This window comes from Triticum dicoccoides, chromosome 5B (assembly GCF_002162155.2).
Source record: "Triticum dicoccoides isolate Atlit2015 ecotype Zavitan chromosome 5B, WEW_v2.0, whole genome shotgun sequence".
Taxonomy (NCBI): domain Eukaryota; kingdom Viridiplantae; phylum Streptophyta; class Magnoliopsida; order Poales; family Poaceae; genus Triticum; species Triticum dicoccoides.
Window position 1 is genome coordinate 367,954,922 of NC_041389.1, and position 21,870 is coordinate 367,976,791.

Here is a 21,870-nt window from a genome sequence, read left to right on the forward strand (position 1 = left end):
GGCCGGATCAAGGGATCTTCCCGGATCCTCGGGTTGTGGAGTTGGGCTTTCTATGCCCGCCACATCCCGACGTATTTCCTACATCGAAATCATAAATTAAGACACTTACCTTTGAAAGCACGGAACAGATATATAAGCGTCCGCTTACCCAGCTCCGAGGGTTATTCATGGAGAATCCATTCAATGGATTCGTGCGGAAGAAGTCCTGCTTCTCCCCCTTGTACAAGCCGGACAGGATCTTCACCAGATCGGCGGCCGATCCCGGCCCCTTGCGGCCATGACGGATGGCGTCATTCTCCCCGTTAAAATCCCACATAGGGTGGCCCCTATATTGGAGCGGCTGCACCCCTCGCAAAATGCATGTGGCCATGACTCCAATCATGGTTAATCCGGAATGGGCTAGTAGCCGTATCTGGCCCATCAGATAGTGGACGCTCCTATCATCTTCCCGTTGAGGGCTCCGCGGGCGCCAACTCAGGCGTTTCTTCAGAGGAGCGTTGCTAAACTCCGGGAGGCCGATCCGAACTGGATCCGGCAGCGGGGCGTCTTCCATATAGAACCACTCCGAAGAACAGTCTTCGGACGCCTTCTTCGGGGTTCCGGATAGATATCCGGTCCCGGCGATGCGCCATATTTCGGCTCCGCCCACTTGATATATCGACCCCCCGTGAGAACGGGGTACGAGGCAAAACAGCCTCTTCCACAGCGCAAAATGGGGCTCGATGCCCAAGAACAGCTCGCAAAGAGCTACAAAGCCCGCGATGTGCAAAATGGAGGCAGGCGTGAGGTGGTGAAGTTGGAGTCCATAGAACTCCAGGAGCCCCCGGAGAAACGGGTGTATAGGAAATCCGAGTCCCCTTATTAAGTAGGGGACGAAGCATACCCGCTCTCCTTTGGAGGGATTGGGGACGCTCTCCGCCTGCTTCCCACCCTTGTAGGTGGCCAGTCCGGCTCGAACCGGAACCATAAAGGCCGGGGGAAGGTATCCCTCTGCTTGGAGCGTCACTAATTCGCTATGCGGGACTGAGCATCTCCTCCAATCTCCTGGCTGAGGACTGGGAGCGTGAGAAGAGGAGCCACGTCGACTGTCCATGTTGGAATGGATTTTTTGTCAAATGCGCCTCGATGAGTACTTGCGGAAGGAGGATGGTGTGATTTGGATTTGGATCCTCGCCTCTCTTATAGGCAGCTTATTCGCGCAGCTAGGGGGTAAAACGTAAGAATACCCTGGCTTTTCGCATTCGTACAACACGTGGAAGAAGGCCATTATTGGACGTGGAAGCCAAGGAGCGCAACATTTATGAAGCAACCGGACACTATCCGGCAAACACATGGAGCGTGAAGGAGAACCCGCCTTGCAAATGCCGAAGACAACATACGCGCCGGACTCGTCGTCATTGAAGCCTGATTCGGGGGCTACTGAGGGAGTCCTGGACTAGGGGGTGTCCGGATAGCCGAACTATCATCATCGGCCGGACTCCAAGACTATGAAGATACAAGATTGAAGACTTCGTCCCGTGTCCGGATGGGACTTTCCTTGGCGTGGAAGGCAAGCTTGGCGATACGGATATGTAGATCTCCTACCATTGCAACCGACTCTGTGTAACCCTAGCCCTCTCCGGTGTCTATATAAACCAGATGGCTTTAGTCCGTAGGACGAACAACAATCATACCATAGGCTAGCTTCTAGGGTTTAGCCTCCTTGATCTCATGGTAGATCTACTCTTGTAACACACATCATCACTATTAATCAAGCAGGACGTAGGGTTTTACCTCCATCAAGAGGGCCTGAACCTGGGTAAAACATCGTGTCCCTTGTCTCCTGTTACCATCCGCCTAGACGCACAGTTCGGGACCCCCTACCCAAGATCCGCCGGTTTTGACACCGACAGTCATTATTACTCGGGCGCTACGACCGGGGTGATGCCCCCTTTTGTTCCCCACTCTAAATCTAGTGCATGACACATCCACACGGATGCTGGCTCTCCCACATGTCGATGAAGTAAGAAGGAGCAAAGAATCATGCAATATATATAGTACTACGTAGTATATACTACTACTCATGTCGGAGGAGTGCGAAACACTACAACCCAGTGAACCAGCAGGCGATAAGCCATAGAAAACAATGTGGTGATATGGCCATAAAAAACAATGTACTACAGTCCAGTCTCTAGAACGTACAATACTCCACCTCTTCCTCCTCCTCTCGGTTCATCTCCATCACATTCCACAAGTGACATCCAGAAATGATCAAGTAGCAAAGACATACATAACTAAGCATATTTCATTACATCCACAAATGACACTTGTTCAAATGACTTAAAAATCTAGCGATTCGAATGACATGAGTTCAATCTAGAAGCTCAAGCTCGAGCATACATTTTCTACAATGGAAAAAAAGAACGAAAACGTATAAGATGTTCAATTTGTGAGTCACGGTCAGGATTAGGCTTCAGTTGAAAATCCGAGGATCCCGCCCAATTCTCCAACACACCTTTCGTTTCTCCGAACCAGCCCATTGAGCATGGCGTTCCAGAATCTCTAACATGCCTTGTGTGATTGCCCATCCAATGACTTGTCCGGGTTTTCTTAAGTCCAGCTCGCGGAATTCTTCTTTGCTCACAAAGAACCCAATCTCCGTTGCCAAAGCTTGTCTGCAAGCATATTCCATCTCATGCAACTCATTAAGTATCTTCTTTTTTTCTTTCACAATCCTCTGGAAAACTTTTTTCTCCTTAAGATCAGAAGGTTCCTCCATAAAAGGATACTTGTTGAAATCCATCATGGCAGCATTTACCTCATCATTGCTCTTGAACCATGCTTCAAGCTCCCTCTTGATACCAAGTTGTCGCTCCGCTACAACCTTCTCACAACCTACCGCCAGACTCATAGATGCAATCTCACAACACTTCTCATATGCTATATTCATCTCCGGGGTCCTGTTTTCCATGCTACATGAAATGGAATAAAACATAACTTAACTCAAATGATACAAAACAAACACAAAGGATAACTTATTTAGAATTACCTAATACACAAAGTTCTCACTAGTTCAAATGACATAGGTTACATAAATGATAAGGGTACATGTCGTTACAGTCCAAATGACACTACAACATCATGTGTTTCAACCCCCTCTATTCGTCCTTCAACAAGACATCTTTGTCGTACGGCCCTGGGTTGCAACAAATGACATCATTTCTTTCACGGGCCCAAGCCCAACGAGATGCCCGACTAGGTATCGCCGATGATGGTTGCCTAACTAGCCAGTCAATGATCTGGCCAGGGTTGTTAAAGTCCATTGAGGGAGTCCTGGATTAAGGGGTCCTCGGACAGCCGGACTATATGTGTATGCCGAACTGTTGGACTATAAAGATACAAGATAGAAGACTTTGTCTCATGTCCGGATGGGACTCTCCTTTGCATGGAAGGAAAGCTTGGCAGTTAGGATATGAAGATTCCTTTCTTTGTAACCGACCCTGTGTAACCCTAGCCCCCTCCGGTGTCAATATAAACCGGAGGGTTTAGTATGTAGGACAACAATCATAACCATAGGCTAGCTTCTAGGGTTTAGCCTCTACGATCTCGTGGTAGATCAACTCTTGTAATACTCATATCATCAAGATCAATCAAGCAGGAAGTAGGGTATTACCTCCATCGAGAGGGCCCGAACCTGGGTAAACATTGTGTCCCCCGCCTCCTATTACCATTAGCCTTAGACACACAGTTCGGGACCCCCTACCCGAGATCCGCCGGTTTTGACACCGACATTAGTGCTTTCATTGAGAGTTCCACTGTGACATCGAAGATAGGGTTGATGGACCGCCCTGTTATCAAGGACAACATCACCTCTGGGGGAGCTCTAGCCTTGGTCCAAACCCTCCGGCTGGGTGGCTTCTTCTTGACCGCTCGTTCGACTGTCGGGTCGACCATGACTTCTCAAGTCATCGAAAATCGCCTTCGCGTCAGCTCAGAATACGTTGAGCAGATGGATCCAACGGAGTTATCATCTTTAAACGAGCTCCTGGATCGCATCGCCGCTCTGGGGGTCGCTTCGGACTATGATTGAATTGGGCTTAAAACCGATCAGAGAGGAATTGAATCTTCGCTGATCACCCATCAGATAGCAGTGGTGGAGGAGCGATCCAACAACTCTTCCCCCGTATTGAAGACAAAATATGTCCGGATTTCCGAGCTCACCAAGCCGGATACATGCTCGCGAGAAGACACGCCCTGAATTCCGAACTTAGAATCGGACTGTGGGCCAGAAAAATTGGTTTACATCTCGGAAACCGAATTATTAAGTTCGGAAACTCCTCAAGCTCTAGGTCATGAATCAGATCTGGGTTCGGACTTAAATCCACCCACCCGCCCAGACTCAAGCGACCTTTCCCGCATTAGACAACAGTCAAGAGATTGTACATCGCTTTTGGGCCAGATTCCTCATTGTCAAGGACAAGGTCAAAGTCTGTTGCGATGAAGACGCAATCTCACTATTCCGCAAAAATTGCACGAACAAGGGATTACTTAACACCATAAATCGCCGTCACATATCACATTTTGATGACTTGGCGACCATAATACAGAAGTACTGCGCGATGGAAAGTGCATGGAAAACCCAGGCAACCTTTTGGGATATGTTGGCTCTCGCTAAACCCCTCGTCCGAACAAAAAGGGTGCACCCTCGTAGGTCGCTTGACCCAATCTCAAAGAAATCAAAGCCCACTGCAGGGCGCACAACTGTTTTGGAAGGGTGGCTCGATAGGCCATGCAAAATACACACCACACCGAATACTGTACCAACACACAACCTTAGAGCATGTTGGATACTTCGGCAGGTGGCCAAGAGCAGTGAGGATCTCCTCATAAAAAACACCGCAGGGCAACATCCCACAGAACAGAACACTACAGTATTGACAGTCTCCGAGACTTTCGCCTCAGGCAACAGGCGCAAGAGAGCACTCCGTGGCCTCGCTAAAATCTGCCAAGTCACAGCAATAAACCCCTGGAACGACATGGCCATAACTCTCAGTGCCAGCGACAAACCGCAATTCAGAACAGTCCGGGCACCAGCCGCTTTGGTCCTCAGTCCAATCATGGATGGCTTCTGGCTTACCAAAGTGCTCATGGACGGCGGTAGCGGATTAAACCTCATTTACGAGGAAACTCTCAACAAAATGGAACTAGACAGGAGCCGCATTGAGCAAAGCAGCACAACCTTCCGAGGAATTATTCCTAGCCGGGAGGCAAGATGCGCTGGAAAGATCACACTTGATGTGGTATTCGGCATGCCGGAGAATTATCGGTCTGAAGAAATAACCTTTCAGGTGCCCCCTTCACCAGTGGATATCACGCCTTGTTAGGGCGGGATGCGTTTGTGAGCTGCCAAGCCATACCCCATTACGGGTACATGAAGCTCAAGATGTCGGGGCCCAATGGAATTATCACCCTTGCCAGTGATCCAGACACGGCACTCCGTGTCGAAAATAAAACAGCGGCCTTGGCCCTCGAAGCATTGTCTGAAGCCCTCGCGGCCGAAGAATTAACTGCATTATGCTCCATAGTGGATAGGGACGACGTGATACTCGATAAGCGATCCAAGTCCACCTCCTTCAAACCAGCGGACGAAATAGTCAAATTCCAAGTCCATCCAACGGACTCCTCGAAGACAGCATCCATTGGGGCACAGCTGGACCCCACAATCGACGCTGCACTACGTACGTTTCTACGCGAGAATTGGGATATTTTCGCCTGGCACCCTTCTGATATACCAAGGATCCCACGCAGGCTGGCCGAACACAGCCTCAACATACTGAAGGGATACAAACCAGTCAAGCAAAGACTATGGTGCTTTTCAGAACCCAAACGACAAGCCATGGGAGAGGAACTAGCCAAGTTACTCGAGGCTGGATTCATCAGAGAAATAAAACACCTGGATTGGCTAGCAAACTTGGTGATGGTACCAAAGAAGGATAAATCCTGGCGCCTACGTGTCGATTTCAAAGACCTCAACAAGGCCAAGGGTCCCTTCCCTCTCCCACACATCGATCAGATTATCGATGCTACCGCGGGACACGACTCACTGTGTTTCCTCGACGCATACTCCGGATACCATCAAATCAAGATGGTGGAGTCCGATCAAGCCGCAACGGCATTTATAACCCCATACGGGCCTTTCTGCTTCGACACTATGCCTTTCGGGATAAAAAACGCTAACGCCACCTACCAACGCATGATTCAAACATGCCTGGAGAGACAAATCGGCAAAATAGTTGAAGCATACGTCGATGACGTAGTCATCAAGACCAGATATGCCGAGTCTTTAATAGACGATCTAAGGCTCACATTCGATAACCTCCGAACATATGACATTAAGCTCAACCCAGAAAAATGCGTTTTCGGCGTTCCCGCCGGAAAGCTGCTGGGATTCATCGTTTCCAATAGAGGAATTGAAGCAAACCCAGCCAAAATACGAGCTTTGTCATAGTTGGCTACCCCAACAGATCTCAAACAAATCCAGAAACTAACTGGATGCATGGCAGCTTTAAGCCGCTTTATCTCCAGATTGGGAGAAAAGGCATTGCCACTTTATCACCCCCTTCGACGAACCGAACACTTCGAGTGGACGGACGCGGCAACGGCCGGACTGGAGGAAATAAAGGCTCTTTTAGCAAGCAACCCAATCCTGGTCGCGCCGAACATTGGCGAACCTATGTTGTTATACATAGCCGCAACACACCAAGTTATGAGTGCGGTGCTCATCGTCAAACGGGAGGAGGACGAACACAAATTTCTGGTTTAGAAGCCGGTATACTACGTATCCACTGTCCTCACACCATGCAAATCCTGGTACCCACATTATCAAAAAATAGCATACGCGGTCTTAATGGCATCCCGGAAATTATGACACTACTTTCAAGAGTGTTCAATCACGGTGGCCTTCGAAGTACCACTTAATGACATAACAAACAACCGCGATGCCACGGGCCGGATTGCCAAGTGGGCCATAGAGCTCCTCCCATTCGACATAACATATAAACCACGGCGAGCCATTAAATCCCAAGTACTGGCGGACTTCGTCGTTGAATGGAAGAGTACGGCACATACTCCAACTGGATCATGCACTTTGACGGCTCTAAAATGCTGGCAGGTCTGGGAGCGGGCGTCGTCCTCACATCCCCCACTGGAGATACAGTCCAATATGTGATCCAAATATTATACACAGACTCCAACAATGCAGCCGAATACGAGGCTCTATTGCATGGTCTTCGGATGGCCGTCTCCATGGGCATTCAGCGCCTAGAAGTGTGTGGGGATTCAAACCTCGCAGTATCTCAAACAAATGGAGACTTTGATGCCAAAGATCCGAAAATGGCGGCATATCATAATGCCGTACTTAAGATGTCAGCTCGGTTCGAGGGGCTCGAATTTCATCATGTGGTTCGAGAAAACAATCAAGCGACAGATGTCCTCGCCCGTATTGGCGCTAAACGCGACCCTGTCCCACCTAATATCTTTCTGGAAAGGCTTTTCAAGCCATCCGTAGTGTGGCAAGGGGAGACCGGCAACATCAGTCCGGATCCGACCACAACCCCAGAACCCGAACACACTGAAATAATCGGGGGGCTCTGCCACCGAAATAACACCCTCGGCCCATCTCATCATGGATGTTATCGCCCCATGGACCGAACCCTTCTTGGCCTACCTTAATAGGCACGAACTTCACGAGGATCAAAATGAGGCACGCTGCATTGTGCGGCGCTCCAAAGCCTACAAAGTCCATGAGGGAGAGCTTTATAAAAAAAGCGCTACCGGGGTACTTCAAAGATGTATCTCCGAGGAGGAAGGGCGGCAGCTCTTGGCTGAAATCCATGCCGGCCTCGGCGGTCACCACACCGCAGCTCGGGCCCTTGTAAGCAAGTCCTTCCGTACAGGTTGTTACTGGCCGACGGCCCGAGCAGACGCACAAGACCTTGTCCAACATTGCGTCGGATGCCAGCTTTTCGCCAACCAAAGCCATATGCCACCCACCGCCCTACAAACAATCCCCATAACCTGGCCTTTCGTGGTCTGGGCGCTTGATATGGTTGGACCCCTTAAAGGACGAAGCCATAAGAAAAGATACTTGTTGTTCATGGTGGACAAATTCACCAAATGGATAGAAGCCAAACCAGTCAAAACGGCCGAATCCGGACCCGTGATAGACTTCATATCGGGTGTAGTACACCGTTATGGTGTCCCCCACAGCATCATCACCGACAACGGCTCCAATTTCACGGCCGATGAGGTGAAAACTTGGTGCCGCAAGATGGGCATTAAGCTCGATTACGCCTGCATCTATCACCCTCAAACAAACGGTCAAGTCGATCGAGCGAATGGTCTTATTATGAGTGGCATTAAACCTAGACTAGTGCGATCCTTAAAAGAATCAGACATGCACTGGGTTAGGGAGCTTGACTCCGTACTCTGGGGGCTGCGGACCACGCCAAATCGCACTACCGGATACATACCCTTCCTCATGGTGTACAGCGCACAGGCTGTGCTGCCCTGCGATATTATTCATGACTCACCTAGAGTGCGCATGTACAAAGAGAGAGAGGCCGAGCTCGATCGGCAGGATAGTTTAGATGCCCTGGAAGAGGAGCGCGACGTCGCAAAAGCCCGTTCCGCATTCTATCAACAACAGGCTCGCAGGTATCAAAGCAGAGAAGTACGGGCCAAGACTTATAATATTGGCGAACTCGTTCTACGTCTACCGAAGAAGAAAAAGGACAAGCTCAAACCCAAGTGGGAGGGTCCCTTCATTATTGACAAATTTCTCACCGGAGGAGCGTACCGACTGCGGGATGCATCCGATAATCGCCTCGAGCCGAACCCATGGAACGCAGCCAGACTCCAAAGATTCTACTCCTAGTGCCGAATTCCCCGTTCGTCTCCTTCCCTCTGTTGCTTTTGATTTTATTTTTAACCCTCCTCCCGCCTTTCCTTTTTGAAAAGCTCTAGCGCTTTATTGTGGCTAGACTACACACTTGTAACGCACTAATTTTCAAGTCTGTGCGCTCATTATACCTGGGGGCTTCTTATACAGAAGCTTAATATAATTATCTTCAGGGCATTAAGCCCATTGCATATGCGTCCTTTCTCCATATGCACCTTTTCTTCGCCACTATATGCATCGATATGACTTAAGTTTTGGCCAAGCTGGGTTGCCTGGCTCCTGTGCTTATGCCCTACATTCCCGTTAGTTCGGCTAGGGCATAAAGGGAGCACCTATGCGATTGGTACTACCGGGTACTTCGGACATGTACCTTAGACTGGGTGAAGCCGAAAGCTAGCGTTCTTAAGGGAATATTCGGTTGGTGGACTAAAGATGTTTTTTACCTATCACAATACAACCCCCCAAATGTTACATATCCTACGCTTTTTAATCGCGGTTCGGACATGCACTTTAATGCATGCCTACCCAGGGAAAGGAACCCTTAATGGAACTATTCTCTCTGGAAGATGTTTCTTACTAACCATGTAATATAACATAGCTAGTTGGGTACTTGTATGTTCAAGCAATTATGACCCCTACGCCTGGTTTCCATGCATACCCCGGTTTATATTACCGAGCGGGTATTCGGAAACACTCTGAACTATCGGGTCCAAAGGCCGAAGTGAAAGGTCCGCCATGACAAATGTTTTACAATCCGGCTAGGGACAAATATGTCAATTGAAGTACATAGTCATTTAGACTCAAATGCTTCTTCTTCTATGCCATCCAACAGGTTGTCTAGCCTACAATCCTGTTGGGAATATTTTGCAGCTAATCCTACCTGGTCATATACCAGACTAATGGGACTTTCTTTCCCATCTGACCCTACAGGACCGACTCGGGCCATATGATTCGGGTCAAGCTTGGTATACCGTGTCTTCACCATGGCCCAAGCCTCTCTCGCCCCTTCTCAACAGGCAGATACCTTCCATAGTCGGGAATGCCGCCGTGCTCCCTTGAAAGGCTGAGCAAGCTCCCCCATACTTCCTGGTAGGGAGGCGGATGGCCACAAGGCCTTGGCGACACTCCGCATGACCTGCCGAACTTGCTCGTGTAGTTGCGAAAGCTCTTGTAGCAGATCACCTGAGGATCCGAGCATCTCCTCTTCGGGGCGGCCCGTCAGCATACCTACAGACATAAACTCTGTTAGTTCCTATCTTTACCGAACTATGTAAATGTTCGTTTGAGAACATACTAAAAATGTCGCGCTGAAGCCTTTTATTTTCCTTCACGGAGTCAGCCAGCTGGGCCCGAACATCTTTCAATTCTTCACCCAGCTGGTTATTAGCATCTTGGAGCTTGTTATTCTTCTGTATGACCCGTGTAAGTACACGCTCACCAGCGGCTGGTTGCCTATGTGCCTCTTGCTCACTCTCTTGAGGGGTTCCCGGATTATCTGAGGATTTTGGTCATCAGATATTGTTAGCGTTACTAGTTTATAAACACAATATTGTTTTTTCTCAATTCTGGAATACATACCAGTCGATGCCTCTTCGGATCTTGATAGCTTGGCCATAGCGACCATTAGCTGGGTTCGACACTCGTCCAGCTCTTGAGACAACAGGTTGTTCTTCTCTGAGAGAACCTACATGTACAATGATCCTTAAATCAGTTGTACCAACTGTTTTAAGTCTCAGGGGCTACTGATATACATAATTATCAGATTTTTATATTTACCCGTATATCTTTCAAATACTGGTCCATGGCTCTAGCAAGCCCATCCTGAGCGGCTCGGATGTACGCATCACCCGAGCTGAAGGCATTAAAAGCCTCATCTGAAAAACCAGAGTCGCGGAGTGCGGCCCGCCGGCGTCGATGATTCATGGCGCTCTCCACTTCAAAATTTGTAACAGACATTTTGTCTGAATCCTCTATATGAGGACAGTCCGGTGTCACTCCCGTGTTGGCCTCTGTCCTCGAGACCTGGCTTGGAATCCGGCTAGTGGAGGCACGATTGGCAGGATCCCCGGACATAGTTCTGCGGATGTTCTTTCTGCTAATACACAATGGGTAGTGTCAAACTTTAAGATGACGAACCACGAAGCGTATTTAAAACCATACCTCCTTGAGGACGGCTCCGTTGTATTTTTGTTCGCCTTCCTTTTTAAAGGCCTACCCGGCACAGGCGCCCCTTGCTGGCGAGTCTCCTCGGGTTCGGCTTGGCGCGCCGATCGTCTTCCCTTTAGAGCATAAGAATTGCGCGGTGGGTAAGACGGAAGGAATAAATCTTTTCCGGAAGATAAGTCTCTTGTTTACTTACATGTGATACAGGGAGGAGGCGGGGATAGTCAGCAATGATGGCCACCTCTGTGCCATCACAGCTCGCGTGATGAAACACCCCTTCCACGAGCTCCACGAATATATCTGAATCCTCTTCGAATCCGGGGTCAAGGGCCTGGTTGCAGTCCTCTGGCTGTGGTGCTGGGCTGTGGAACTCCCTAGTTACCTTCCGCCATTCCTGTTATAAATAGACGGAAATAAATATTTATAAAAGCAAAGGCTCAGGGAATGAATAGAGTAGAGTGATGAATGGCAGCTCACCCAGCTGAGAGGGTTGTACATGGAAAAGCCATCCCGTGGTTTAATGCGGACGAACTCCTCTCTTTCCCCCTTGTATAAATCGGACAGTATTTCCACCAGAGCGGTGGTAGAGTCCGGACCCTTTCGATCGCAGCGGGTGGCGTCGTCTTCTCCATTGAAGTGACACATGGGATGCCCTCGGTATTGGAGTGGCTGAACCCGCCGCATTATGGATATCGCCATAACCTCGACTATTGACAATCTGGACTGAGTGAGTATTCTTATCTTGCTCATCAATTGAAGGACCTCCCTGCTATCTTCCTCTCTGGGGCTCCGGGGACGCCAGTTAAGGCGTTTTTTCAGCGGAGCGTTTGTAAACTCAGGAAGACTCATTCGGATTGGGTCGGGAAGGGAGACGTTCTCAATATAAAACCACTCGGAGGGCCATTCTTTGGGTGCTTTCTTCGGTGTGCCAGATACGTATCCGGTCCCGGCGATGCGCCATATCTCGGCTCCGCCCACTTGGAATATCGATCCCCCTTGATTACGGGGGACGAGGCAGAATAGCTTCTTCCATAGCTCAAAATGGGCTTCGCGGTCCAAAAATACTCACAAAGAGCGACGTAGCATGCGATATGCATGATGGAGGCAGGTGTGAAGTTGTGCAACTGGAGGCCGTAGAACTCTAGAAGCCCGCGGAGGAACGGATGGATTGGAAATCTGACGCCCCTCAGTAAGTAGGAAACGAGGTATACTCGTCCCCCCTGGATGGGTTGGGGAAGCTCTCCGCTTGCTCCCCGCCGTCAAAGGAAGCCAATCCGGCTCGAACGGGGACTAGTTACGCGGGGGGTAGGTGCCCTTGGGTCTGCAACTTCACTAATCGGCCATGGGATACGGAACACTTCTCCCATTTGCTCGATTTGGTGTTGCGGGAGCGGGAGGAAGAGCTGCGAGCACCGGCCATGTTGGAGTGGTTTTTTCGGGCACGCTCTGATGATTCCTCGCTTGGGGAAGATGGTGTGGATTGGATCTGAAGATCCCCGTCTCTTTAATAGACGGTTCATTTACATGGTTAGGGTGGCAAATGTAAAAATGCCCTGACTTCTCGCATTCGCTCAACACGTGGAGGCTGGGACTGTTAAGGTGCAGAAGCCGATGAGCATAACATTAAATGGGGAACCGGGCACTGCAATTTGCAACAGGTACTCTGAAGAATTCGGAGAAGGAACCTGCCTTGCAATGCCAAAGACAATCTGCGTGCCGGACTCAGCGTCATTGAAGCCTGGTTCGGGGGCTACTGAGGGAGTCCTGGATTAAGGGGTCCTCGGACAGCCAGACTATATGCGTATGCCGGACTGTTGGACTATGAAGATACAAGATAGAAGACTTCGTCTCGTGTCTAGATGGGACTCTCCTTTGCGTGCAAGGCAAGCTTGGTAGTTAGGATATGAAGATTCCTTTCTCTGTAACCGACCCTGTGTAACCCTAGCCCCCACCGGTGTCTATATAAACCGGAGGGTTTAGTCCATAGGACAACAATCATAACCATAGGCTAGCTTCTAGGGTTTAGCCTCTACGATCTCGTGGTAGATCAACTCTTGTAATACTCATATCATCAAGATCAATCAAGCAGGAAGTAGGGTATTACCTCCATCGAGAGGGCTCGAACCTGGGTAAACATTGTGTCCCCCGCCTCCTGTTACCATTAGCCTTAGACGCACAGTTCGGGACCCCCTACCTGAGATCCGCCGGTTTTGACACCGACATCCATCTCATTCACTCCATCCCTTGTTCCACACAATGCAATTTGCCTTGCAAGAGCGCGTCTATGAATTTTCTCTTTCTTCTTCAGATTGCTTATGTTTTTCTCTTTAGCTTGGTATAACTTAACTTTCTCATCGTCGCACTTGGACACATAATACTTTGAAAATTCTGTAGAAGCCGCATTCAACGCATCGTCGGCTTTGACCCACAAGTCCATCTTTTCCTCAATGACTGCAGGTTCACGCTTCGCCGCCGCCTCCGCAGAAGTCTCAACAAAGATGATCGATCCCATCCTACAGGTCGAGGGATTACAATAACGGTCATCCAAGGAAAAAATCCTAACCGTCTCTTGACAAAACTATAACCCTAGGACTAGATCGAGCTACAATTCGAGAGGTAACTACTATAACGTTCGTCATATAGGCATTTACTTAAGCATAACCCTAACCATAACCTTAACCCTAACCATAACATTAAACCTAACTCTGACAAAACCCTAAATGATAGTTCTTACTACCCAAACAATGCTAGTCACACAATACATTGTCAAAGCACAAACATTACCCTAAATGCATCATATACATTGATTTCACCACAACAAAACCATGAACTAGGGTTTGCAACAAAATGGGCAAAATACAAGATTCCAACCAACAAAATCAAGGGGGGGTGAAGGGAGGTACCTTGGGTGATGCAAATGCCCCGAATCCACCGGACAAATCTCAAGCAATGGAGGGGGATCTAGTGGGTGATTTGGTGGGGGAGAAGAGGAGAGAGAGCTTGAGCTCAAAAGAGGAATGGGGTGAATGAGTGGGTGGAGGAGCAAAGCCTCCACCCCTCAAAACCTTATCCAGGACCCTACCGCCATGTAGCCCGGCGGTAGGTTGAAAGAGTCTACCGCCAGCGTCTGCGGCAGTAGGGCCCTTTGCCACGTCAGCCCCGTTAACTGACAGACGGGCGTCAACGGAACCTACCGCCAGGCAGGGCGGCGGTAGCCTGTGAAGCTACCGGCAGGGCCTCCGGCGGTAGCAAAAAGGTCAAATCTTGAAATTATTTCAGACCGGGGTCAGATCCTGTTAAACTACGTGAAAAGGGTCAAAACACGAAAGTTTTGCGCAGTGGGGCGGCACCTGGGCAGCCTCGCCGTTCAGACTCGTTCACCTGTTTTTTCAGTAAGTTGTACTACTATATGTAAAACTAGGATATCTTCATATCTTTTATCCTTTCTCCTGTGATAACTCATGGCGACGGAGTGATAGGCTGCTGTTATGGCTAACCCAACCACTACAAAAAAAAGATAATAACCACTAGTAGTACTAATTCGGTCACCAACAAGAAGATGACGGGTAATGAGTGCAATGAAGGGAAAAGAGAGGAGCGAATGTGTGAGCAGCGAGGGAGGCCAGGAGAAACCGCTCGTGATAGGGAGGGCCCACCGACAGGCAGAGGCGCCAACGTGTGCTTTTGTCCAGTGGGTTGGTGTGCCTTCCTTTTGCATTTACAACGAACCGAAGATGGAATGCAACACGAATGGATAGGAGCGTGTCCCTGTGCATTCGAGTGCCAGTTACCATATGCCAACGCAAAGCAACGCCAGATATCCATCCACTCCACACAGAGGTGGTGGTAGTGATCCGCCCACTGCTACTCTACGCTGCCTGTTCCGGGGCTTCCTGTTTACCCTTTTGACCGGAGATGAGGCAGGCAGGCGTGCACAGGGCGGACGAGACTGGGCAGTGGCTCTGGCCCCACGATTCCCAGACGATTCTTTTCTTCCCTCCGCCGGAGGTGTGGTGGGTCCGCCGTCGTCATGTCACATCGGCTGTGCGTTTCGCGCGGACGCGGAGCCTACGCGGATTCGCCGTCAATTTCTGGCGGGAAATAGCATTTACTTTGGCGCCCTCGTTTCAACCCCCTACTCTTCTCTCCTGCTGCTAGTTTTCTCCGAACGCCGCGAAACACTCACGATCAGCTGTTGCTTGTACTACGTGCTGACGCACTCGGAGTATAAATCTTTCTGGTATTTTGCTCTGATCTCTTGTTCACATCCAGGTGAACTGGGTCAAATTTAAGCACCGCGGGGGCATCCGTGGGCATTTCTGGAACGCGCGGGCAATCGCCACGAAAACGATGGGTATGGACAGGACGCATCATCAGTTCAGCATGGCAACAACGCAACGGCGCTCCGGTAGGTGACAAAAGGGGATCACGTCGTCGTCGGACCCGTCTGCTTCGAGGAGCGTGAAATTTGCCTACAAATACTACTAAAAATATCGCCTCGCGAAGCTTCCTGCCTGCCAGCTAATGTCCAGCCCGGCGCGATCCGTTCGACCTACTCCATTTGTTAGGAAATATCGGAATAATAGCCCACGACGTGGATGTGTTCCCCTTTTTCCTTTGTGCTTCTTCTACCTTGACCGAAAATGAAGTGAGATGGTTTCTCAAGCAACCGTGATCGAGCACGAAAGACGTGACCACGGATACAAGTATGGCCACCAGGCGTCCAAGCCCAACCTGCATTTCTCGACCAAAAACTAGTATAAACTATCCATTGCAAGTCTGGAAACACAGTATATGCACATGTAGGAGTAGTACTTAAGAATTACAGTCACGTTCACTACCTAGTTCCATTTCGCAATCTGACATTTCAAGAATTTTACAAGAAAAAAAACGATGCCTTTCATGAGTTTACAAGACAAAACGAACATTAACAACAAAATAATATTCCACATTACAGGATTTTTGACGAGATAATTTTACATGACAGACTCCCACTGTTACAATCTGCAGAGCAGCGGAAGGAACAGCAACTAGCTAGAACCATGGACACAGACTTCACCGGCCGGAGTCACTGACCAGTGACCGACCACCGGAGACGCCGGGCACAAAAACGCCGGCTTATAGTCATCCGGGACGGACTAACCAAACCCTACCACAAGAGAACAAATAATAGATCTACACAATGAACAAGGATTAGAGACTTAGAGCTAATCCGCTAAAAGCCCGTGCAGAATGTCTAAAATGCCATCTGCATCGAGGCGACCATTAACCTAGCATCATGACACGCTAAAGACGGTAGTAATAGTAGCTGACGGACACAAACTGGGTGCTAATTGGTGGCGAGAAGCGAATCCCAGTCGATCTCATACGACGGGTACTTGGTGAGGGCGAAGCAGGCTGCCTCGTCCCATGGCGCCTCGCTGAAGTCGAGCTGCTGCATCTCTGGAACATCTGCTGCGGTGGTGGCGGCGGGTGACGGTGACGACTCCGCAGACTCCAGCGAGGATGACGCCTCGTCGGAGGAAGGCGAGGAGCAGTTGCTGGTGCGGGTGGACGACGTGGCTGCGGCGGTGGACGCGGAGACAGAGGCGGACTTCTTGGCGTTCTTGGAGGCGGTGATGTTCTGGCAGAGGGTCTGGAGCTTGGCGTCAACGGAGGCATGGAGCGGGCCGCGAGAGGCGGCGTTGTCGGGGAAGTTGAGGCGAGCTGCATCGCCGCGGAGGCGGTAGGCGGCCTGGTCGTAGGCGAGGGCCGCCTCCTCGGCGGTGTCGAAGGTGCCGAGCCAGAGGCGGGTGCGGTTGCGGGGGAGACGGATCTCCGCCACCCACTTGCCCCAGTGGCGCTGCCGCACGCCACGGTAGAGCTTCTGCGGCCGCGGCGGGGTCGCCGCTGCCACCGAAGCGGGCTTCATGGGCTGGGGCCGCGGTCCGAGCTGGCCCGGCTGGCCAGTCTGGCGCTGGAGGTGGAGGCGTGCCTGGATGTAGTGCATCTGGGCCGGGCTGAGCTCGGTCTGGGCCTGTGCCTGCACCCCGTACGGGTACCCACTGTAGGCGGCGTGGGGGAAGGAGAATGGCGAGGTGGGACTAAGATGGGAGTGGAGTGGAAGGGGGGCAGAGGCTTCTCGGATAAAAGGCTCGAGTGCTCTCACCAGATCCTCCCCGGACAGATCTATAGCTGCAGCCATCTAAGGAACTAGGACGAACTTTTTTGGGGGATTTTTGTTTTCTGGGAAAGATGAACAAGAAAGAAATCTGCCTGGTTTCCAAACCAAAACCTAGAACAGGCAGAGAAAATCAACAAGGTCAACAGCCACGGCAAAAAGAGATGGCGTTGGTGGTAGATCTAGACACAACGAGCAAGGAGGTGTGGAAAAAGAACCTCGCCTGGCCGATTACTACAACTAAAAGAGAAGAAAAAAGAACAGATCTGGAGCCCCGGGATCTAAAACGTCCTGGAGACCTCGCTGCCTGCCGGGTGAACAAGGAGACGAATAGGGGGGCGGGAGGAAGAGGGCTTGAGACTCGGAGAACCTTACCTTGGCGACGCAAGAACTCGCTCGGATCTATGCTTACCTCGCTCGAACTCACGTGAGTGTTTGTGGTTTGCTGGGATTGGGGCTTTTTCGGCGGGTGGTGGCTGGTGGAATGTGTGTGGACGAAGGTCGGAGTGGGCGAAATGGAGGCGGGGAGGAGGACTGGAGGGCCAAGCAGCTCCTTTATAGCGCGGGCGGCCCCTGGGCAGCCCGCGACTTCGTGACCCATAGTTTATCCTCTCCCGATTAATTATTGCCCCTTTTCCGTCCTCTCCCGGTTGTTTAGGGCTGTGATTAGTGGTTTGCTTCGCTCCCACTCCTCCCCCTCTGCGCTACTGTCATGTGGGACAGCGGGCAGATGCACAGGCATTCATTAAATGCTCGATCGGATGGGGTGGGGGAAAACCGCGTCGAGCAGCGGAGCTCCGCCACTAGGAGGACGCCAGGTGTCCTCCTCACCGACACGTGTGGGGGTGAGGAACCGGGTGTTGCCGGTGTGGCCGCCGTGGCGAGGTCTTGGTGGAGGTTTTCTGGTGTCTGCTGCTCGACGCCGGTCAGCTTCGCCGAGGCCGCGAATATTCCGCAGGAATCGCTGCCTCAGCCACTGCAAGTGGCAAACGGCTCGCGCGGAGGTTGCGCGCCAGTTCCGTGAATAGCTCGGAGGCAACGGTTATTTTTGGTTATTAGAATTTTCCTAATCTGGTTCAAACAAACTTCGAGCTGCAAGCTTGTCCGTTGATAATGTTTGTTTTGGGCTGAAAATTTCCACATCGAAAGCGAGCGGCCACATCCCCTCGCCCGCATCTGCCTCCTGGGTCGCTCGCGCGAGCAACTCCGGAGGCCCCAACCCTAGATCGAGCGAGCGGCCGTTTTCCCCCTCCCTTCCCCGGCTGCTGCCGCCGCTGGCGCCGGCGGTGGCGGCCACGCCCGGCTGCCAAAGGCGGCGGGAGAGGACGGCGCGCCTCGACGGTTCCCCTTCGCGCGGAGGCGGGTTGTCCCATGGGCGGCGCGGGTGGCGGTGTGGGCAGTGGCGCAGCGTCGCCGGCGCACGGCAAGAGGCGCGGAGGAGCGGCGGACCTGGCGGAGAAGGGCAGCCATGTGCTGGTGGCGGACGGGCACGGCGGCGTGCTAGAGGCGGCGGCGCGATCTACATGCCAGGTTGGTGGCGGCGCTTCGTTGGCTCGGCTAGGCGGGTGTTCCTGGCGAGCAGCAAGTGGCCGGCCACCTGTGGGCCGTGTGGTGAGCGGCGAAGCTCTCCTAGTAGTACCGGCGTGATGCTGTCCAAAGTGGGGCTGGTCAGATCTGGGCGTTTCGGGTCCGATCTGGGCCCTTGGTGCTGGAGTCCTTGCAAGGCCGTCCCTTGGAGTAGGTGACGGCCGTCACGGACGGTCCTGGCCCTGTCCGGAGGTGTGGAGGGGCTGATGTTCTTCGGTCAGGTCAGGTCAGATCTGGCGCGTCGGATGGCTCCCGGTCGGGTGCTGCTGGAGGCTGGTTCATGGCGGGATGCTCGACGGCGCTCCCCTGGATCTGCACGAGGGGTGCAGCGGGAGAGTGGATGTGGGTGGTGCACTGATTTCGTCGGAGGCGGCAGCGCTTGCGCAGCCATGGAGGCGGCGGCGCCGTGAGGCTCGGTTAGGCAGGGCCCTGGCGAGCAGCGGGCGCCCGACCACCTACGTGTGAGGTACCGGCGGTGATGCCTCGGTGAAGTGGGCGTCGAAGTATGGTTGATGGTGCGGGTCAGATCCATCTGTGTGGCAGTCCCTAGGTGCGGGTGAAGGCCATCGCGGCGGATCTGGTCCCTGCATCGATTGGTGGTTGTTGTGGTTCCTAGTGTGCCGAAGGTGGTGGATTGAGGCGTGCTTCCTCGGCAGTGATGCGTGGCTCCGACTGCAAGTGGCTGCGGTGTTGGCGGTGAGAGACATCTTTCGGGGCTGGCCGGAATCTTGGAGGCGTGGAAATGTGCAATGCTACGAATGAAAATTCTGTTCGGCCTTGGTCGGACCGGCGTCGATGGCACCCGTGGGTGTCATTTCCCTTCCTGGAGGCGTCGCCGAGTGTAGCGCCATTTTCCACGTTGCCTTGTATCGGCAACCATCTCCAGGGCGAAAGCCTTGATTCGTAGGATTGGCACGATGGCGGCGTCTTCTGACGTCATTTCTCTGTTGGGAGCTTTGTGCTGGGAGATAAGAGGCCCTATGTTGCGCTCCTCCGGCGTGCACCGCTGCCCGGACCGTTCTTCTCTGGTGCTATGTACGGTCGTCGCTGGCTCTACCAAGGAAGCTGGAGTTGATGTTCTTCGGTGATCACCGGCGTCGGGCGAGACGCGGCGAGGCTTTCGGTTTTGGGTAGGCTCTTGTATGTCGTAGTGTGTAGTCGTGTGTGGTTGTCCTTGTTTGTGTCGAGTGTGGAGTTGTGCTACGCTCGTTGTTCGCAGCGAGAGGCAGATGTGGTTGTACGGCTATATTTCTCTCCTTCTATAAAGCTAAGGTACGCAATTTGCGTACCCTCGAAAAAAAGATAAGGTTTGTTTTTTTCTTTTTTGACGGTGTCCATAGCTAATGTTGGATCATGGCTACTTTGCTCGCTTGGTGTCATCACATTATTTTCACCCTGACAATGTAGCCATCACTCAGTTATTTAGTTAGGCTAGTCATAGTGGGAGTAACTTAGGCAGTAACTGTTGGGGAACGTAGCAGAAATTCAAAATTTTCCTACGCGTCACCAAGATCTATCTATGGAGAAACCAGCAACGAGTAGAAGGGGGAGGAGAGTTTGCATCTACATACCCTTGTAGATCGCTAAGCGGAAGCGTTCAAGTGAACGGGGTTGATGGAGTCGTACTCGTCGTGATTCAGATCACCGATGATCAAGTGCCGAACGGACGGCACCTCCGCGTTCAACACACGTACAGCCCGGTGACGTCTCCCACGCCTTGATCCAGCAAGGAGAGAGGGAGAGGTTGAGGAAGACTCCATCCAACAGCAGCACAACAGCGTGGTGGTGGTGGAGGAGCGTGGCAATCCTGCAGGGCTTCACCGAGCACCTACGGGAGAGGAGATGTGTCACGGGAGGGAGAGGGAGGCAACCAAAGGCCTTGGGTATCATTGCTCCTCCTTTTCCCCACTATATATAGGGCCAAGGGAGAGGGGGGAGGCGCAGCCTTGCCCCCTCCTCCAAGGAAGGGGTGCGGCTAAGGATGGGGAGGAGTCCATCCTCCCCAAGGCACCTCGGAGGTGCCTTCCCCCTTTAGGACTCTTCCCTTTTTCCTTTATCTTGGCGCATGGGCCTCTAGGGGCTGGTGCCCTTGGCCCATGTAGGCCAAGGCGCACCCCCTACAGCCCATGTGGCCCCCCGGGGCAGGTGGCCCCACCCGGTGGGCCCCCGGGACCCTTCCGGTGGTCCCGGTACAATACCGATGACCCCGAAACTTGTCCCGATGGCCGAAATAGGACTTCCTATATATAAATCTTTACCTCCGGACCATTCCGGAACTCCTCGTGACGTCCGGGATCTCATCCGGGACTCCGAACAACATTCGGTTACCACATGCAAGCTTCCTTTATAACCCTAGCGTCATCGAACCTTAAGTGTGTAGACCCTACGGGTTCGGGAGACATGTAGACATGACCGAGACGTTCTCCGGTCAATAACCAACAGCGGGATCTGGATACCCATGTTGGCTCCCACATGTTCCACGATGATCTCATCGGATGAACCACGATGTCAAGGACTCAATCGATCCCGTATTCAATTCCCTTTGTCTAGCGGTATTTTACTTGCCCGAGATTCGATCGTCGGTATACCGATACCTTGTTCAATCTCGTTACCGGCAAGTCACTTTACTCGTTCCGTAACACACATCATCCCGTGATCAACTCCTTGGTCACATTGCGCATATGATGATGTCCTACCGAGTGGGCCCAGAGATACCTCTCCGTTTACACGGAGTGACAAATCCCAGTCTCGATCCGCATAAAACAATAGATACTTTCGGAGATACCTGTAGTGTACCTTTATAGTCACCCAGTTACGTTGTGACGTTTGATACACCCAAGGCACTCCTACGGTATCCAGGAGTTATACGATCTCATGGTCAAAGGAAGAGATACTTGACATTCGCAAAGCTCTAGCAAATGAACTACTCGATCTTTTGTGCTAGTCTTAGGATTGGGTCTTGTCCATCACATCATTCTCCTAATGATGTGATCCCGTTATCAACGACATCCAATGTCCATAG

General features: G+C 51.7%; 1 protein-coding gene across 1 annotated transcript; it reads right to left on the reverse strand.

The window, feature by feature from the left end:
- Positions 1 to 16,008: 16,008 nt before the first annotated feature.
- LOC119309186 (ethylene-responsive transcription factor RAP2-13-like) lies at positions 16,009 to 17,804 on the reverse strand. Its single transcript, XM_037585226.1, has one exon. The coding sequence runs from the start codon at positions 17,283 to 17,285 to the stop codon at positions 16,431 to 16,433; it is 855 nt and encodes a 284-aa protein (XP_037441123.1). The 5' UTR covers positions 17,286 to 17,804; the 3' UTR covers positions 16,009 to 16,430.
- Between the last annotated feature and the right edge of the window lie 4,066 nt (positions 17,805 to 21,870).